The sequence below is a fragment of the Martes martes genome, assembly GCF_963455335.1.
Source record: "Martes martes genome assembly, chromosome: 4".
Taxonomy (NCBI): domain Eukaryota; kingdom Metazoa; phylum Chordata; class Mammalia; order Carnivora; family Mustelidae; genus Martes; species Martes martes.
The window spans coordinates 166,231,501-166,250,727 of NC_137891.1; the positions used below are offsets into that span (position 1 = coordinate 166,231,501).

Here is a 19,227-nt window from a genome sequence, read left to right on the forward strand (position 1 = left end):
TGTAAGTGGTGAAGTTGAATTCATTCACAGGCTCGTGCGAGTTTTCTGCAAAAGCAGAGAGCCTTCTCTGAATGGTGCCTCGAGTGTCTTACCTTTCCTATTTAACTGGTAGCTTTTAAACTTTATTTGTTAATCTCATCCCACCATAAAGAAGTACATTTTCCAACACAACCCAGTACACATATCTATCTATAGAACTAAAAAGAAAATGTCACTAAGTGGTATTTACCCTTACGAAGCATGATGCACCCTGAAAATTTCCCATTTTTAATGTTAACTGCAGCCTCAAAGTGAATTTCACAAGTCTACAGCAGCTAACAACCCACAGTCTGAAAATCTGCTTTAGTGATGAGCTTCTCAAAAGCAGGCCCTATCTTATCCTCTTCTGTCTCCCCGAATACAGCTCTGAGCAGGTTTTGCTCATTCCCGTGGGCCAGTGTTTCCAGAGGGCTTTCTCTCACTTCAGGCTTCTGGCATTTACTACTTCACCCAGTCCTAACAGCATCTGTGGGAAGGAGGGCCTCCTCTTAGCCCTGCTCTGCAGGCAAGAAGCCAGGGTTTCCGAGAGCCACGTAACTTGCCCAAGGTCTCATCGATGGAGTGTGGGAGGTAGGATTTGCATGCCAGCGGTATTCACGCTTATAGATGGTAGCATATATACTGTGCTAATTAATGATTCTACCCTGGGAACTTCTTTTTCTAGTGTTTTCCAGACCGGGAGCACATAGTGTAAGCGTATGCAATAATCATTTAGTAATTCGGTTGGTGATTCGAGCAGGGTTCCTCAGCCTCAGCACTGTTGACATTGTGGCATGGGGAGCTCTTTGTTGAAGGGGACTGTCCACTGCATTTTGGGGTGCTCAGCAGCATCCCTGGCCTCCATCCACTAGATGCTAGATGCCAGTAGCATCTCCCTCAACACACACAGTCATGATAACTAAGAAGTTTCCACACGTGGCCAAATGACCCCCACATACAGAATCACCCCCCATTGAGAACCACTGCTCTGAAGGCAAGGAAACTTGGAAATGACTAAAATAATCTGCTTGGTGGCTTGCAGATACAGCCCCAAAGCCTGGCAAAGATAGCTTTTAGTCAGGGGGCCTAGCAGGAGATAGAAGACGTCCTGCCCAGCTTTCTGAGGAGGGTTTAGTGATGGGACATTTTACAGAGGATAGGATGGGATTAAAGGTCCCCAAAAGGATGATGAGGCCCTCAGGGACCACGCAACAGGGAGGCCTTCACCGTGGTGGGGTGGGGGCTGGGGGCAGAGGGAGTAGAAGATAAGCCACCTAGCTGAACTGAGGAGCCTGATGACCACCAACCCACAGTGCAGAAGGAGGGGGGCTGGGAATCAGTAACCACAGCAGGAGGAGGAGCCCAGAATCAGTAACCTGATCTCTCTCTTCTCTCTCCCTCCTGTCTGCTGTGCCTCCCATTTGCCAACCCAAAAGGAGCAAGAAACAGGGGAACAGAGGCCCTGCTGTGGCCCCCTGTGTACCCTGGGAGGCTAGGAGCCTTACCAGCAGGCCCCCTTGCTCTAGCAGTGCTCAGAGCAGGACAGAGAAGTGTGAGGACTGGACCTAGGGACACATCAGCAGGGGGTCAGTTTCCACAGCCCTCAGCTTGCTGGGATTAGTCTCAAGTGATTTATGGCACCTCAGGGCTAATCATTATAAATCCCTAAATGGATTGATGAATAGTTGTTGTTGTTTTTTGCCCCCAGAAACCAAATCATACATTGAACAAATAAATGAATAACCTACAACATGGCATATTCCATTCCCATCTCAGTCCAACGAGAACTTAGGGGTATTCTTGACCAAACAGGATGTTCAGTACTACCTCAGGAAATCAGGGGACCAGAGTTCCAGTGTGAGTGTGTGTCTGGCTGGCTGTCGGACGATGGGCAAGCGTGCTGAATTTCAAGCATCTTGGTGTGACACAGCCATGTGACAGCACGGAAAGGGAAATGCGGCTAGGCCCGGCTCTGCTGTCAAGGAGAACAGCTTAAAGAGAGGAACAGGCGTAAATCTATAAATTGTGCGCAGCCAGATAAGAAATACAATTGAGGCCTGGGAAAGGGTTCTAGGATTAGAGATAAAGGAGCAATTAGTTTAGCAGGGAGCACTTAAAGAAGCCAAAAAAAAAAAAAGGAAAAGGTGGCAGCAACATCAGTGTGGGCTCCAGAAAGATGCCACGCAGATAGTGAGGAACATTCCAGGTAGAGGGAAGGCAAGAAAGGTCCAAGTCTAAGGAGCCCCGGAGACCTGCTTGTCCAGAGAGGAGCTGGGCCAACTACAGCCCGCAGGCCTGACCCAGCCCTCTGACTGCTTCTATATGGTCCTCAAGCTGAGAATGGCTTTTACGTTTTTAAAGACTGAAAAAGAAAATCAGAAGAAGGTTTCATGACACATGAAAACTGTATGAAATACAAGTTTCTGCATCCATAAATAAAGGTTTATGGAATACAGCCTTGCTCATTCATTTACGAAGTGTTGAGAGCCTCTGGAGCGCTACCAGGCTAGAGCTGGGCAGTCTACAGCTGAGACATGACCCACAGCCCAACTCATGCACTCTCAGGCCTCCCCTCTCCCCGAAAATATTTGCTGCCCCAGCTCGAAGCCTGCCATCCAGAGCGTGGGGCAATGGTCAACGCAGCTAGCTCTGAGCCCAGAGAGGGAGACAGGGATAACACTGAGAAGTTGCACTGAAGACAGGAGATCAGAGGTCTTTAACAAGAGTTAACAAAAGTTTAACATATGGGCACCTGGGTGGCATGGTCACTTAAGCGTCTTCGACTCAGGTCATGATCCCAGGGTCCTGAGATGGAGTCTCACCTTAGGCTCTGTGCTCAGCAGGGAGTCTGCTTTTCTCTCTCTCCTTCTGCCCCTCCCCCTGCTCATGCTCTCTCTCGTTCTCTCTCAAATAAATAAATACAAATCTATAAAAAATTATTTTAAAAAATTAAAAAAAAACAAGGGAGACATGTTCATATTTTCATTTCAGGAAGATCTTTGACTACTCTCAGATGAAAATGGGAGAACAGTTAAGAGTCTCGGAGAACCTGAAATCTCCAAGGATCTAAGCTTTAGGCAGAGGCAGAGAGAGACTGGAAGAGGCCTCCCCACCGTCACCTGCCTGGACTTGTGGCCTGTTAGATCTGGGAGTGAGAGGGGTGGAGGAAGGAGGCAGGGCATTCAGAGGTGAATTTTAGGTTTCTAGCTTGAGGGAACAGATGAAAAAATGACACTGTTAACCAAGGTGGCCTGGGGCAGAGGCACATGAGGGTGGATTTGCTTGGAACATGTTGATCTACATTGATATTGGCGTATCAGGGCTTAGGGGCCATCTAGTAGGTAGCTGGCTGGTCTGTCAGTCTGTAGCTCAGAGAAGGGTCTGGGCTGGAGAGAGAGATGTGAAGACTCAAAGCAAAGTAGAGGCAGAGGTCACCAGTCCCCTCTCAGGGCAGGAGTCCTCTTCAAATGTGTGTAATATGAGAGGAGGGAGGCCGGAAGAGTGGTTTTCAAAGTGGGTTCCTTGGAGCCCAGAGGGCTTCTCCCCACAGCTGTTTTGATAGGGACTGAGTGGGTGGGGCTCTAGGTTTTCTCCCACCCCCACACCATCAACTTAAACCAGAGCAGTTCCTCTTTGATTTGTTTTGTGTAGTGGGCATTTACCTAGAAGTGTAACTGAAGGTTCCTATACCTGAAATGTTTGGCAATTACAGAAATGGAAATTCCTTAAATTTCCTCCAGTTCTGGGAGACCACTGAGGTTATATAATCAATCCTTCTGCCTCCAGGCAAGGAATATTTTCAGTCCTTCTTGCAGTGCTAATTGCTTTCTTGCTTTCTTTTCAAGCCTGCAAGGAATGACATTGAGAAGAGCCTTTTTAAATGCCCCCAGAGGCTTATGTTCACAACTAGTGAGGGTCTTTCCTGGCAAGGAAGAGAGCATACCTCCCAGCTTACTATTGCCCTGCTGGTCCGTAGAGAGGGAATGGTATTGACCCCCATGAGGCTAGTGGAAATTGAAGGAGGTCCTGCTAAAATATCTGGCACATGGCAGGTGCTCAGGAATTGGAACCCTCAGGCCTCAGACTGCACCAGTCACCTCTACTCCCTATTATAGGGGGAAACCCTTGTGCAGTGACAAGTAGACCTGGTGGCTCCGGCTCAGCCATGGGCTCTCTGCCTGTCACTCCGACATAATGGTCACTGTCCAGTGCTCGACCCTCCCTCCAGCCAAATCCTAGCCTAACTCTGCTGTTCCTCTCACTGCCTGTGTTGTCAAGTGAACTCTGGGAACCAGGAGTTGGGAGATACTCCACAGTGAAAGAATCAGCTCCTCTGCTTTCTGGAAGTCTGAGACACTGAGCCTTAGTTGTCTGCAGAAGAAACTAAAACATTTGAAACCAATTTGCTTGCATTGAGATGCTTTTTATAGTAACCAACCCAAGCTTCTGTTTGGGTTTGAGCCAAAGTGCCTCAGGCAGCCTATGTCCGTGCTCAGACTCTTCTCTCCAATTCCTGTCCACCTGCTGAGCTGCTCAACCCTTGCCAGCCTCATTGTTAGGTTCTGGATATCCAGGTGCCCTCCACGAATCTCAGGCTTGCTACTTCCAGGCTCAGGAGCCCAGAGCCCAGTGCCCCTGAGGCCAACCTTCTAAACTCAATCAAAAGTGAGTCTGAACTGAAAACAGCATGAACACAAAATACGGCACCCCTCACCTTGCCTGCTTTCAAGGGCAACCCAGTCCTTTTGCCAGGAAATGAACTTCAAGCACATATTCTTCTAACAGTTGGTCATTTCTTCATCCACTCAGTTATCGGATGGTTCTGGGAAACTTCTGTGTGCTTGGCTCTGTCAGTCACAGGTCACAGACCTATAAGCTTGGGGGACAAATAGCTAGGAGAACAGGACATGACATCACAGTAGAAAAAGGGCTTCAACAGATGCCCAGACAAAGTCTTGTAAGGGCAGTGACTTCTCCCTGAGATGGAGCCACAGCCACAGAGAGGAGATAGCCTTTGCGTCAGGCCTTTGCCTGCGAAAGGTAGCCAAGCAGGGAAGAGGAGAAGAAGGCATGCCAGGTAGAACAAAAAGCATTGCCCAGGCCATGAAACCCACAACTGATGGCTATAGGAATTCCCTTAAATATCTTTCTTCTGGTCATTTTCTGACTTGTCAGAAGTTGTTTGTGAAGACCACCACACAGCCTGTTAACAATGGCAAAGCACTAGTCTAGAAATTAGAACATTCCACTCCTATACTGCCTGCCATCTACCCTGCCAGGATCCTTGTCTTCTTCAGGGATTCCAGTGGCTACGAGGTTTGCTGTGATTAACCCATAGGCCACACCAGCAGCACCCAACAAAGTACTTCTTACAGACTTCAGTTGTTTTGTACATCTTACTGCCCATAGTTGGGTTGATGATTTCTTTTTCCACCATATTCAAAACGCCACCCAACATAGTGTATAACCAGCTTCTGAGGAGCTGTACATTATTTTTTAAACTATCAACAGTCCTTCCTTTCCTGGATTTTTGGCAATGGTTGTTGGTGGCATTTTGAGTGTTCTCTTTCCATTGTTGCTATACGAGTTTTTTGCTCTTCGTTAGCTGGAGCAGTGAATTTAAGGTGGGAATGTGCCAAAGGAGGGCACCCAGACAGCACCTTTTCCGGCAACGGGTCTTGGAGCATTCACTATATCTGTTACTCCTTCCTTTTATTCTCTTCCATGTCACTTGTCCCGGTGACCTTCAGCACAGCTCTGCCATCTAAAGTGTCACCACATGTCCCTGGAGCTTTTCTTTTCCGTGGTCACTAGTAGTGATTACCTGAATATTTCTCTTTTTGAATCTTGTCACTTCTCTCTTGCAAGCATGTGCCATCATCTTCGGTTACAATAACCTTTCCAACTTTTCCTAAATCATGAAGAAAATGATCTTGAAAATTCAGAGCCTGACTCTCTTTTCCAAATACCACACCATCAGTAGCAAAAGCTTTGTTGGTTCTTTCCCTGAGACCAGAACCTGAAGCTTGGGTTGCTATAATCGACAAGCTGACATTTACCCTATTCCAAGTGAGTATACTGAGGGCATCTTCAGCAGTCATAACCCAAGACTTTCGTTGGACATTGGCGGTTTCAAGACTGGGTACCATGGACCAGACACCGGAAACCCTAAGTATCCTGGAATTTCCACTTCCGAACTATTGATGTATTATTCAGGTAGGGAGATATATAATCTTCGGCACCTTCTGTGCCTTTGATTCCTGCTTCAGTCCTTCAGTGTTTTCCTGTCCCATATTGTGAGGATATTCTTTGAACTTTTGTGATTTCATCAGAAACGATATTGCCAATTTGTCTCCGTTTGCAGAAACTGTAGCAAACTGAGCAATGTCTTCAGAAGTTATCACAGCTTTAGGCTCTTCGTAAGTTTAGGAATTGCAGTATCAACACACATCACACCTTTCCTGATTTCCATTAGATTAACACCTTTGCTCATCTTCTCAAAGCCTTCCATGGCCATGGAGCATGCCAGTACAGTGGAAACAGTGATGCCACCCCAGCCTCTTTATTTGTGTGTTGGCAACATCCTGGCCAACGGTGGCATAATCGTTTTATATTTATCCCTCACCAAGTCCACTGACCTGGCAGTTGAAACCCCAACTTCCGTTACATTGAGGCTTTCTCAGCTCTATTCCATACCACTGCTCTTTCCACTCTTCTCCTCCATAGTAAGGGCTTCAGCATCTGCTAGAAGGTCTGTACCTTGAAGCATTAGATCTTGGGCATCTGCAGCAAATTTTCCATCTTTGGCATAAATCTGAGTGAGGTGAGGAGCGAGTGTGCTAGACATTGACTTTGTCTAGCAAAGAACTGTGAATAATGAAAGCATATGTGCAGGGCTGGTGGCCAAGCAAGAGGCAGGCCATCAGTGACAAGGGAGGGGCAGGGTACGCACCCACCAAGTTTTCTAAGGGAAAAATCAGATTCTAGTTTTTAAAAGATCATCCTCTGCAACACTTTGGGAGGTGAGTTAGAGAGAGTGAATCGGTGAATAAAATCCAAGCAAAAAAGGGTTTAGGGCAAGAGTGGCTTAAAATCCTGAAAGAAAGATACACATTGGATGATTTTTTTCTAAGGCTGAATGAACTAGGTTTGGTTGGCGAAACAGGTGTGGGGAGATGAAGATATGGTCCAGCCAGTCACACAGCCGAGTGGAGGGGAAAGAGGAGTGATCAGGATTAGCGCCGGGGCTCACCCTTGTGAAGGGAAGTCTAATAACTCCTTTGGGAGGAGGAGAAGGTGCAGGTTTCCTCCACTTTGTGATTCCCAGAGCCTTAGGGACAGGTTTAGCACCTCCCCTCCTCCACCAACAGGTCCTTGTCTCCTGCTAGCTCAGCCCAATAATTCATGCTGCAGACTAGAAAGGAATTTGTATTGCCAGATTCTTCTAGCTAAATGTGTACCATGTGTCCCGCTAACCTTTACAACAGCGGGGAAATGTCTTGTAATTAACCAGAATATAAAGGATGAATGGAGCAGCCTGGCAGTCTCCTGTAGTCATTATCATTCGGAGGAGATGAATGTACCTAGTAAGATTTCCATCAACCAGTTCAAGCCAGCACTTTTCTCTGGGAGTCCTGATTTTGTTCACGGTGCAAAAACATGTGCAAAAGGGAATTATATTTTGTATGTGAGTGTTTGGGGCCATGCATACCCAAGGGCACAAAGTTGTTGTGGGTGTGCCCGTTGTAGACACAGATGCATATGTGTGTGTGGATCTTTGTGCAGGCACGTACATATGTGCATCCAGGTGTGCATTCAAGTGTAGCCGGGACTGTGGAGCTGGCCCCAGGCTCCATTATATCTGCGGTGCATCAACGGTTACAAAATCCATTTTAAAGACCAAAACTTCGGTGTAATATCATTGGCACTACACTGTGGGCACTCCCTGAATGAATGAATCAATGAATGAACAAATGAATGAACGGATACATGCCAGAAATTCTCTAGGTTCTTGCTACTTTATCCTGCCTTTCTGATTGGGTCTGTCAGTAGGAGACTGTGGAGATCTAGAGGCAGAAGCCCTCTTGTTCTCTGATGCTTTTTACCTGGCCTGCCCTGGTCTGTCGAGCTAGCTCTTACTAAGCTCATTTTGTGACTGATTTCCCATGGTGTTCCTTTTTCCTTGATCACTCACCACCCACTTGGTCAGACTGTTTAAGAGACAAATTGGTTGTCTATAATTCAGGGTGTGACAACTTCCCTGGGATTGCTCAAAAACTGAGGCCCCAGCATATATGGAGGTGATTTCTTGATGTCCATATCCCCGGTAATGTGGGTCTTGCCAAGAGCTTACCCCCCCAAGCCAAGACCACTTTCCTGATCCATTCATCAGCTCCCACTATGGTATGGGTCCACTGTATGGGCTCCCCTCCCCAGAGCCTGGGCCTGGGCCAATTGGGCCTGGCATACATCCTTTAGAGATTGTGTTGTTGGTGTGAGGAACAACCATCCAGAGAACAGGACCACTGCCTTCCCCAGGCTTTTGTGTGGTGCTCACAGACAGCACTTCACAGACAGCACAGGCCATGCACTTCTGAGACCAACTCAGAGGAGTAAATAGTCCAAGGTTTATATGTAAATTAAGAAGCCCCCTGAGGCTTCTCAGGTTCCTTCTCATTCATTTCTTCTTACCGCTTTAGCAAGTTCCATCCTGCAGTGAATAGCAGGAAGGACAGAGTTCATTCCTGCTGGGGAGGATGATGACATCAGCCACCACTAACAGTGGCCCAAGGGTTATAAAGCACTGACCTGATGGGTTACACAGCCCTTCTTGGGGAAGGCCGAGTAAAGTAGATGGGCACAGAAATTAGAAGGATTCCTTCTGGAGCCTCTTCCTGAGAGCAACCTTGAGAAGAGAAAAAGAAGGGCTCCCTCTTAACCATCCCCTCATGCCCACCTGCCTCTCATTGTCCCCCTTCTGCAGCTGCAGGGAAAACTGAAGGAGCATTTACCCCTGGAATGGCATTCATGGTGCACCGGCCCCTCCTCACCTCCCTTCTTCCAGAGAACACTAGGACAGGAAACGAGGGACCTGGGGATACTCTTACCTCCTCCTCCTTGGCCAAGTGCCCAAAGTCATCTGCACAGACCTCCCATAGAGTGGACCGCACTGGGTCATGGAGACCCCTCTCCCCATCCCAGCCCCAGCGCCAGGGCATCAGGGAGAAGAGCTCGAGCTATCCCCACAGTACTGGGACCAGCCCTGTTCTCTTAGGGATGACTGAATCCAAGGAATTTCCCCCCTGCGGCACTGTATTAGCTAGGCTTGAATAATGCATGTTTCCCTACTAATACCCTCTGTTTGATAATGGGTCCACGTTAGTGTTCATTGGAAATTTTCCTGCTGGATACACATGGAGAGTAATGCACATTTATAAAAAGGCTTTGAATGCACGTTGGGAAGCAGTGACTCCATGGTAGTAACTGAATTTGATCAGGCATTCAGTTTAGCAGCTTGCCAAGGGACAAACCCTTTGGGAGCTTTTTGATATAGGCAGATCTGGGGGTTGTGGGGGGTTGGGGAGATGGGCCCTTGCATGCCTGATCACTGTGGGCTTTAGTTTCGGGACTGGCATGTTACCTCAAGTGCAGAGCAAGTACGAGTTTTTCAGGACTGAACCGGGGCAAAGGAAAGATTCTGGAGAAGATCAACAGTGCCCCTGGGATGGCTTTGGGGGCAGGTCACAAGAGAAGATGCTAAGGTTCAGCCAAGAGTACAGCTGCCTCCTGGCTGTGTGACCCATAGCAAATCACTTAAACCACTCTGAGCCGCCATGTGATTATCTATCACATAGGTATAGTAACCACCGCTCAAGGTCGACAGATGTATAAGGAGCAAATGAAATGATTATCGAGGGCCCACCATGTACCAGGCTCTATTCTAGGCATGGAGGAGGCACCAGTGAACAAAACAGATGAAAATCCCTGCCTTCCTGGAGCTTACGTTGCAATGCGGGGGGACCCAAACCAATGATCCTGTGTGTTAGAAAGTTAGGGAGGTAAAGTAGAGAAGGGAGCTGCAGAGCTGGGGGTGCGGTGTCACTGTAATCAGTGGTCAGAGAAGGCGTTAGTTTCTGCAGGGAAGCGGGGTTTGCACAGATGCTTCTAGGGAAAAAGGGAGTCATGAAGATACCCTCGGAGAAGAACATTTTAGGGAGCTGGCAGGTAGAAGCAGGAACACACTTGGCATATTTTAGGAACACCAGGGAGGCCCATGTGGCCGAACAAGAGTGATTAAGGTTGAAGATAAGGTCGGAGGGGTGCTGGGAGGGCAGATGGGAGTGTGTAGGCCACTTGAAAGATGGGCTTTTACTTTAGGAGAGGCAGGTTGTCGCTGAAGGGTTTTGAGCAGAGATATAATATGGTCTGACTTAGGGTTTTTTTTTTTTTATTGACATATAGTGTATTATTTGTTTCAGGGGTACAGGTCCGTGAATCATCAGTCTTACACAATTCACAGCACTCACCATAGCACATACCCTCCCCAGTGTCCATCACTCAGCCACCCCATCCCTCCCACCACCCTCTACTCCAACAGCCCTCAGTTTGTTTCCTAAGATTAAGAGTCTCTTATGGTTTGTCTCCCTCTCTGGTTTTGTCTTGTTTCATTTTTCCCTCCTTTCCCCTATGATCCTCTGTCTTGTTTCTCAAATTCCTCATATTAGTGAGATCATATGATAATGTATTTCTCTGACTGACTTATTTTGCTAACATAATATCCTCTAGTTCCATCCACATCATTGCAAATGGCAAGCGTTCGGGTTTTTGATGGTTGCATAATATTCCATTGTATGTGTATACCACATCTTCTTTATCCATTCATCTGTTGATGGACATTTAGGTTCTTTCCACAGTTTGACTAAAGTGGACATCGCTGCTATAAACTTTGGGGTGCACGGATCTGACTTATGTTTTAAAAGGATCCCTCTGGCCCTTGTATTAAGAACAAGCTATATGGGGCAGGGAGGATAGGAGGTCATGGCAACCAGGGAGAATCACCAGAGATTTCCATGGCAGACATGGAAACTGCACTTGGGATCTACTTGGAAGGGTTTGAGGGATCCTGACGGATTGGGTGTGGGTAGTAGGTGTGAGGGAGTCATCATCAGAGATGATGACTTGACTAAAAGAACTTGAAAGACATTTAGCCCAGGGCCTGGCACACAGGAAGTGCCTGGTCACAGTTACTGCTACCACTGCTGGGTACTCATCTGAGAGGGCTGAGCCACCGGCAGGGGCCAGCAGGGAGAAGGCTTGGGGGTCTGGGACAGATGCATCGAGTAGTATACCCAGAGAATGGATGAAGCCCTTAGAGGCCAGCAAAATGTCTTGGGGACATGGGGAAGTCATACAGAAAGGAGGTGGATGGCTTTAGAGGATTGGCCTTTGAAACAGTGGCATCCTGGCTCTGATGCCTTTTCTGTGCTATTTAGCAAACTCCTGATGAGCTGTAGACTGGACTGAGATGGGATCAGAACCCATTTCAGTCATCAGGGCACCACCTGAGCCAGACACCATCCCCCAGGGACCTCCAGGACTCCGCTTCCCCTGCCCACAGTATGTCGGCTAGCATAGGTTGGGCTCAGCTAGCCGACTGGCTCTGCCCCATATGTTCGTCATACTCCTGAGACCAACCATGATCTCTCCCAGGGATGGTTGGGATGTGAGAGGACAAGCCTAATCTGAGAGGTACTTTGCAAGCCTTCAGACACATCAAGACCTCTAAAATTCCAGTTGCCGAACCCAAAGTCAACAGGTGAGGGAATATACCCCACCTTTTTAATGGAAAGAAATATAAAGTCACATTGCAAAGTGTGAGGATATAGGGAGGATGACAATTTGGGGGGGCATTGCTGCAATCAAGTACACCTTCTGCCCAGAGGGATTTCTGGCTTTGACCCACCCTGGAATATCCCAAGCCAAGAGTGGGGATTATTCTAGAAGGACCCCATCCCTAGTCACCGATAACAACTAAAACGGTTTTCCCTCTTACCTCCTCTCTAGTCAAGAAGCAAATTGAGTTGAAGTCTCGAGGTGTGAAGCTGATGCCCAGCAAACACAACAGCCAGAAGACATCTGTGTGTAAGTGTCTGCCTGCCTGCTCGCCTGCAGGGCCTCTTGCTTGCGGTCAGACCCACTGGCGCTGTGACTGCAGGGAAGCCAGATGATGCTAGAATGATTTCCCTTTAATCCTGCCTCCTTCTGTCTCGGGTTCTGCACATGGACACACTGACCTAGTGGCCAGTGAGCAGCCCCAGGGTCTGACCTTTGCCTCCTCCTCCTCCTCCACCTCCTCCTCCCTGCACTTCCCTCCCTCCTCCTCTTTCCCTCTCACTTCCCATTGTAACTGTAGTCCAGGGAGTCATTACTGCTACATTTCTTTCTTTATTTTTCCTTTTGAATCACTTCCACCTGCTAAAACAGTCCTCTTTCTGCTCCTTGCCTAGGGGTCAGTAACCCCCAGCTGGGATCTTGGAGGCTGCAGGGTCCCCATTGCAGCTCCCAGAGCAAGATCATGTTCCAGGGTCCCTGGACCTGGCTGGGCTAGAGGGTGGGCTCCTGCATTCAAGCCTGTGGGTCAATCAGTGCTGGGGTCTCTCTGCTGGGGCATGGGACGATTTTGTCTATGAGAACATGTTTCTGCTATTGGTGTTTGAATGATTAAAAGGTGGGGGGGAATGCTGGGGAATGGGCTGGAATGTCACCCTAGAAACAACTGATTAGAGCCTGTGCTAAGGGACTTTTGGGCTAGTGTATAAGAAGGTTCAGGAAGGTTCTGGGCCACCCCTGGAGGGCTGGACTTGAAAGCAATGGAGATTTTCCCAAGAGCCTCTCAGGTTTTGTTCTGAAGTTGAATGTAGGGAGCCTTCTGTGGTTAGGGACCCCCAGATGACCAGCTTTCTGCTCTTCCTTCTCCTGCCCTTCCTTTGCCTTTCTGCTTCTCTCTCTCCCAACCTTCCCACCCTCCTTCTTCCACATCCTCTCTGCTGTCTGCTCCTTCTGTTTCTCCCCTTCATCCTAACTCTCTCCTTTCATCTTACCTTCACATGCTCACTTCTCTTGAGGGTCTGGAAGTACTTCCTGAGAGGGATGGAGAGCTGCCATCAGTGGTACCAGAGCTCTGTGCCATATGTGTGGCAGGGAACCGGGTGGGGGAGAGGCCCTGACCGAACTAAGGCTGGCTATGGGATTTTTCTCTGGTCCTTCAAGTCTCCAGGGACTGTCATCTCTGACATTCTGCCCTTGATGGCAAAGGGGCGGCCAGGAGCCTTGCTTCTGTGCTGCATGAGGGTGCCAGGGGAAGGAGCAAGGAGAACTGAGGGTTAAACCAGGAGTCTGCAGAGCAGGCTTGAGCCACGGCTCTGGCCCTCACAGTCTCATTCCTTCTGTAGCCACAGGAGAGGAGATGAACTGAGGTTGGCGTGATTTCATTTCAGAGTTTTCCCTGGAGCCACCGGCAGACTTCAGGGACATGGCCCAGATTTGAGAGAGCAAGTTTTTATCCCAGTGTGTTTTCAAGTGACTCTGTTACTCCAGGCACTAGTATCTCAGTTTCCAAATCTGTGAAATGGATGCAAAACCTTACCCTCCCTTCTTCCCAAGGGTGCTGTTGAATCTAGGATGGGCCTTCCTGACCTAGGACTTGAGGAGGTCCGTGAACTGGCTAAAAACTACATGTGATGTTGTGGGTGCATTTTGGGGGAGGGGGCATGTGTTTCCTTAACTACTAGGTGCCTGAAACTCCCTCAGAAAGATGAAGAAAGCTTATTCTCATGAAATAATGCAGGAACTCTGAAAAAGATACACATCACTCTACTACAAGACATGGGTCTCCCCTCTGAGATTTCCTCAGAGACAGAGGGGTTCATGGCTACACTGTGTGGAAGGCAGGCCACCAAGTGTCTGCAGGTATCTGGCCCTTGGTGGCCTACCCACACTTCCTGTGGACAGAGGTCCTGAACTTCAGGGGAAGAGTGCACCCCCCGACCTATCCCAAACCCTACTTACTGCCTTCACTGGGTGGTCCGTGGGTACCACCAACTCCTGGCCATCATTCCCGACTGCCCGCATGTCCCTGCCTCCTTCACCTTGGGTGGAAGCACTGCCTCTCTGAGTGTGTTTCAGCTTCTTGGGGTAAGGCCCCCTCTCCCTTTCCTTCCAACCCTCTGTAGCCAACAACGAACCAATGCTACAAACATAAGCAGCTGGTTTGAATAGCCAGGAGAGGCTGGGATTAAAGAAAGAGAGGGGAAAGCCCTCTTGACTCCATCATTCACACATAAAGTGTTCAGTTCATGGGGACTTATCTTTGCTTGTTTCCCAGGGAGCCTGGAAGTCCTTGCACTCAGGCCTCCCAGGAAGACAGGTCTTGGGGGACTGTGAGTACTTACCCCGGGCTGGTGACTTCCAGGATGGTGCCTGAGCCTTACTTCCAGCGGCCTGATGAAAGGGGGTGTGGCAGGGTTGGCTGCACATGTGCGGGGCTGGGGTTGGGTAGGTGGGTTCTGCCATGGGCTCTCTTCTTTGGTCCAGCCACATCTTCATCCCGCAGCCTTTAGCTCTGTGTGCTTCCTGGGTGGTGTGAGTACTGGGCAAGAGGGCAGGAAACTGCTGTACTGTGTTAACATGCTACCAGGGGCGGCATGGTTCCCATGCGGTGGGCTCCAGAGACTGTGGGAGGGGTGCGGTCAGTGGGCAGGGGTGAGTAGGCCAGGCCGGAGGAAGGTGAGCACTTGGCTGACAAGTCTTCAGGGGGGCTGGATCGTGGTGAGGCTGGCTTACTGAAGACAAAGCACAAATACAGCTCAGGACTGGCATCCTCATCTTCTTAGAACAAAGCCTTCTCTCGCCTTTCTACCCCAGGGGATCCCAGAGACCCCGTTACCGCCTTCCTTCCTGTTGCTTGTGGAACGCAGAGGCTCCGGGAAGTGGGACGTCCATCTCATTATCCCTGCCTGAGGGGTCCTGCACTGGCAGGAATGGTGATGTTGCTGAGTTTAGGATGTGAAAGCCTTGGAAGGAGAGGGTTCACTGGGAAGGGGATGGGAGTGGGGAACATGCCTGGCACGAGTGACTGGCTTTAACAGGGCAATATGGGATGTTGGAGAAGGAGAGGCTCCCTGAGAGTCCTTGAGCTCAATGCATCACAACCAAGAAGATACCAGGGGTGTGGCTTGTGTGGCATCTGTCCAGATTCCCAGACACAAGTCTTCTAACTGTAGAAATGAGCTCCAGGCTCCGAGGGTCTGAGATGGGACTCCACGGGTCCCCAGGTGAGATATGCCCTTGCTCCCTCACCCCACACTTTAGTCTTCCAGGAGCCCTGGGGACTCTTTCTTTGCCACATCCATTCCCACACCCTCATGTCCATCCCCACTGCCAGGCTCTTGTCCTTCACCTCAACAATCCTAAATCTTCCCAACTGATCTCCCAGGCACCGCCCCCCTACCCCCACCGAGCATCTTACTGGTCCCTTCTACCCCAGGACTCTTCAGTGGCTCCCCATCATTTTCAGGATCAGACTTAAACCCCTCGAAGTTCTGACCTCCAAAGCTTCACCTTCCCCTCTTCATGTCACTGGTACCCTCTCTTCTATTCTGGCCACACTGGGCAACCCCCAGTTCTATTTCCACATCTTCACTTCACCCTCCTGTGTTCCTCTGTCTCCCTAAACTGCCATTCCTCTTTCACCATGTGTTCAGATCCTACGATCTCAGACGACTCATATTAAATGCCATGTCCTCCAGGCAGGCTTCCATGCTTCTCTCAGCAACATAAGACAGGTCTTCCCTCTCAGCCTCCCTATAGCTACGTCTTTCATCACTTCCCTGTTGTGGTTCTACAGTTTGTTTGTTTCATATCTTCACTTGAATGGGAGCTCCTGGTAGACAGTGGTCACATCTGATATCTGACAGTTGTATCTCCATGGAGTCCAAAAAATAGGGCCTTGTACATAGTAGGTGCTCACTTAATACTTGCTGTGTACCAATGTATGGGAATGAGTGAGTGGGTGAATGAATGAGGAATGGAACCGTTGCTCATATTGTGGGACATTGAGTGGGTAGGAGGAACATGGAGTAACTCAGAGAATGTTGTTCCATCCTCCCTGTTATCTCTGTCTTGAGGGTGCTATTGGGACTGTGGGCGAGGCCTTGAATGGATAGTCCTCTGGCCAAGCTGTATGCCAGGCCCCAGCTCCTGGTCATCCGGAAAGCCAGGAATCCAGAGGTGGGAGAGAGCTCCAGCCTCATGAGTATGAGCATCTCAAGAACAGTAAACCAGCAGGGGCCAGAGGGTTTCTACCCTCTTCACTGGAGACAGGAGAAAACTGTGTATCTGCCACCCCCTGACCAGGCTTCTCCTTTGGCAGAGAGGACCATGCACATGATTGTATAAACAGCACTCTGGTGTTGGCAAGTGTGAGAGCATCCCACCACCTGCCAGCACCACCACGGGGGCCGTCTCTGCGTGGTGCTCTTGGCCGGTGGCGTTGGATCGGGGATGCACTGCTTCCTGCTTACTCAGCTTGAGAAGTGTCCGATGGGAAGAGGTTTCTTGGCAGAAATAGCCACATTTGAGCTAACAGCCCTGCGTTGAACTTCAGACTGCAGCTTTCTCTTACATTCTTTACTGTTCCTGATCACACATCCACCTTTTATTTAACTTCCTTTGAGTCATTTCTCCATGTGGGTCTGAGGTTGGGGGTGATCATCTCATCTAGAGTCGCCAACCCCGGATCCAAAGCACAGGGTGAGGAGGTCACTGGGGGGCTGAGAACTGTCCACTTCTGGCCACTGACGTGGGATGAGGGAACTGGGTGGTTGCTGGTTTGGGGTACCTGCCTCGAACCCCCATGTCCTTGATGAATTTCACTTGGACTTTGTTCACAAAGGAATTTGCCAAAAGCAGCTCCCCACCTTGCACACTCATGAAACCTGAACCAGGAGACCCCACAACCCCACAGCCCCGTGGGGCAGGGCCTCATTCTGTCTCTGTGTCCACCCCCACCCTGAGCCGCTGCCCCAGATGTGCCTTCCTGTGATTACCCATCTCTGTTTGTGCTGTTTTTTGCCTTGTAGTAACTCAGGTTGGTGTGTCCCAAGGGCATAATATGTGTCCAGACCCTGGCATACCTGAAAGGGGCAAAAGACTAGGCTCGGATTTCAGGTAAGACCTGTTCGGGAACTTTCTAATTGCAAAGAAGGGTGGCTCACCTGGTTGGGGGGACGGCAAGGGCTGGCCTCCTTAGAGGTACAATGCAGAGGACAGTATGGATTTAGGAATAGACACTTTTTGGAAAAGAACTGTGGCCTCTGGCATTCTTTCCTGGGCCAGTCCTGGGACCGGTGCCTATAGGCTTTAGGGGAAGGAGAGAACTGCAGACTGCCAGTGTTATCCAGCAAAACTATCCCTGGGGTACAGGAACTGCCCTCACCAGTAATGACATGCCAGCGGCAGCTTATATCTCCATCATCTGGAGATCCTAGGGCACCAAGATGGCACATCTTGCAGTGTTTCTAATAAGCAAACTATCTTCCCATAATCCTCCATTTTCATTAAAGTTTATGGGTACCATCCACCCACTCTTAGCTGTCCTAATTGGTACTTATCTCAGAGCATGGCTCTTTTGTTCACAAAGTCACCTTTTAATTCAATCCTAAGACCATTAAATGGTCCCCCCCAAAAAAAAGATGAAGAGCAGACGTTCCTCTCAGTGGAGATTTTAAGTGATAAAACAGTGGAGTAGAGATGAAGGGCCAGAGGGAAAATAATGTTTGGCGTGGTGCTTGGTTGTGGAGCAGGGAAGGACTTGGGTGGGCCTGGCAGACCCAGGGCTGAGCTCACAGAAACACCTTGTCTCCCAGGTTAGGATCCAGCGTCCAGTTCACCTGCAGCGAGGGCTATGACCTGCAAGGGTCCAAGCGGATCACCTGTATGAAAGTGAGCGACATGTTTGCGGCCTGGAGCGACCACAGGCCAGTCTGCCGAGGTGAGGGCGCCCTGGGAGAGGGAGGCTGGCCAGAAATCAGGATGGGCAGGGAGGATGGAGCCCAGCTTCTGGTCCCTGAGGGTACAGGCTTGCGTCCAGACTGGCTCACCTCACTCTTGCTGTGTTCCAGGCCTTGGGTTCTGCATTCATTGACTAACTTAAAACTACATTTAGTTAACACCTTCTCTGTAATCAAGGCCTGTGCTAGGATCAGGGGATACAGAGGTGGGGATGAGAGACATGGCCTCTGCCCTGCGTGGACCTTACAATCAGGTGGGGGAGGCACATATGAAGCAGGTTGCTAGCTCATGGCACAAATACATCTCAACTACACCTCACATGGAAGGGAAGTCACCTTGTATAACATTACCTTGATTCCCTCCACTGTAACACATTTATACCCTAAACCTTCCATCTCAATGCCTTTGTTTCTTTCCACGTGCTCAGTAATCCACAGACCTGTCACCTCGAGGAGAATGTGCTTAGCTAGGCAAGAATCATGTGGACCATGATATCAGAAGGCTCCTCCATGTGATTCTTCTAACCCCACACCTGGGCATCTTGTTTTCAAAGACCCACACCCCCATCCCCAGCCATCACATGGCCCGAGGCTGGGCTGCTGGAGCCCCTGTCCCCCACATCTTAAAATAGTAGACCTGAATGTTTTCCTTCTCTGGGACAGGACAGCAGCTGCTTCTATGGTAGAGAAGCCCCTGGCCTCATCCCCCAGGAAAGCGGTAGCTGGCTTTTCATTTCCTCTGCTCTGTGTGCATCTCCTTTCCACTGTTTGTGCACATGACCAGAGCTCAGTTCTTGGTGCAAGAGTGAGCAGTCTCTCTGGAGATTGTGAACAAAGCCAACAGTTGCTCTTTTGAGGGCCCCTGTGGAAGAGAAGGTACATTGCCCACCATAAATTTATGTTCAATTTAAGAAGGAGATGCTTTGCCTCTCTCCAGGCTTATGTACCAAGATAAAATTGATGCACAGAGAGGGGTCCAAGGGAAAGAACTTGGATGATGATTACACTCAGGAAGGGACAGAGTTGGAGCTGAAACCCACTCCCTTTTTTTAAATATATTGTTGAGTAATCTTGGAAGAAGGTCATGAAAATACCTTTGAAAGAAGCCTCAGATGTATTCATTCTCACTCAACTTCGAGGT

At 49.3% G+C, this 19,227-nt stretch overlaps 1 protein-coding gene across 1 annotated transcript in view; it reads left to right on the forward strand.

The window, feature by feature from the left end:
* Window positions 1–19,227, forward strand: part of CSMD2 (CUB and Sushi multiple domains 2) — a gene marked incomplete at its 5' end in the record, with an annotated part of 593,570 nt that overhangs the window by 289,877 nt on the left and 284,466 nt on the right. The window contains 3 exon segments of the mRNA XM_080802687.1: window positions 12,082–12,159; window positions 17,157–17,244; window positions 17,943–18,067. Of these exon segments, the coding sequence (XP_080658813.1) occupies window positions 12,082–12,159; window positions 17,157–17,244; window positions 17,943–18,067 (291 nt within the window).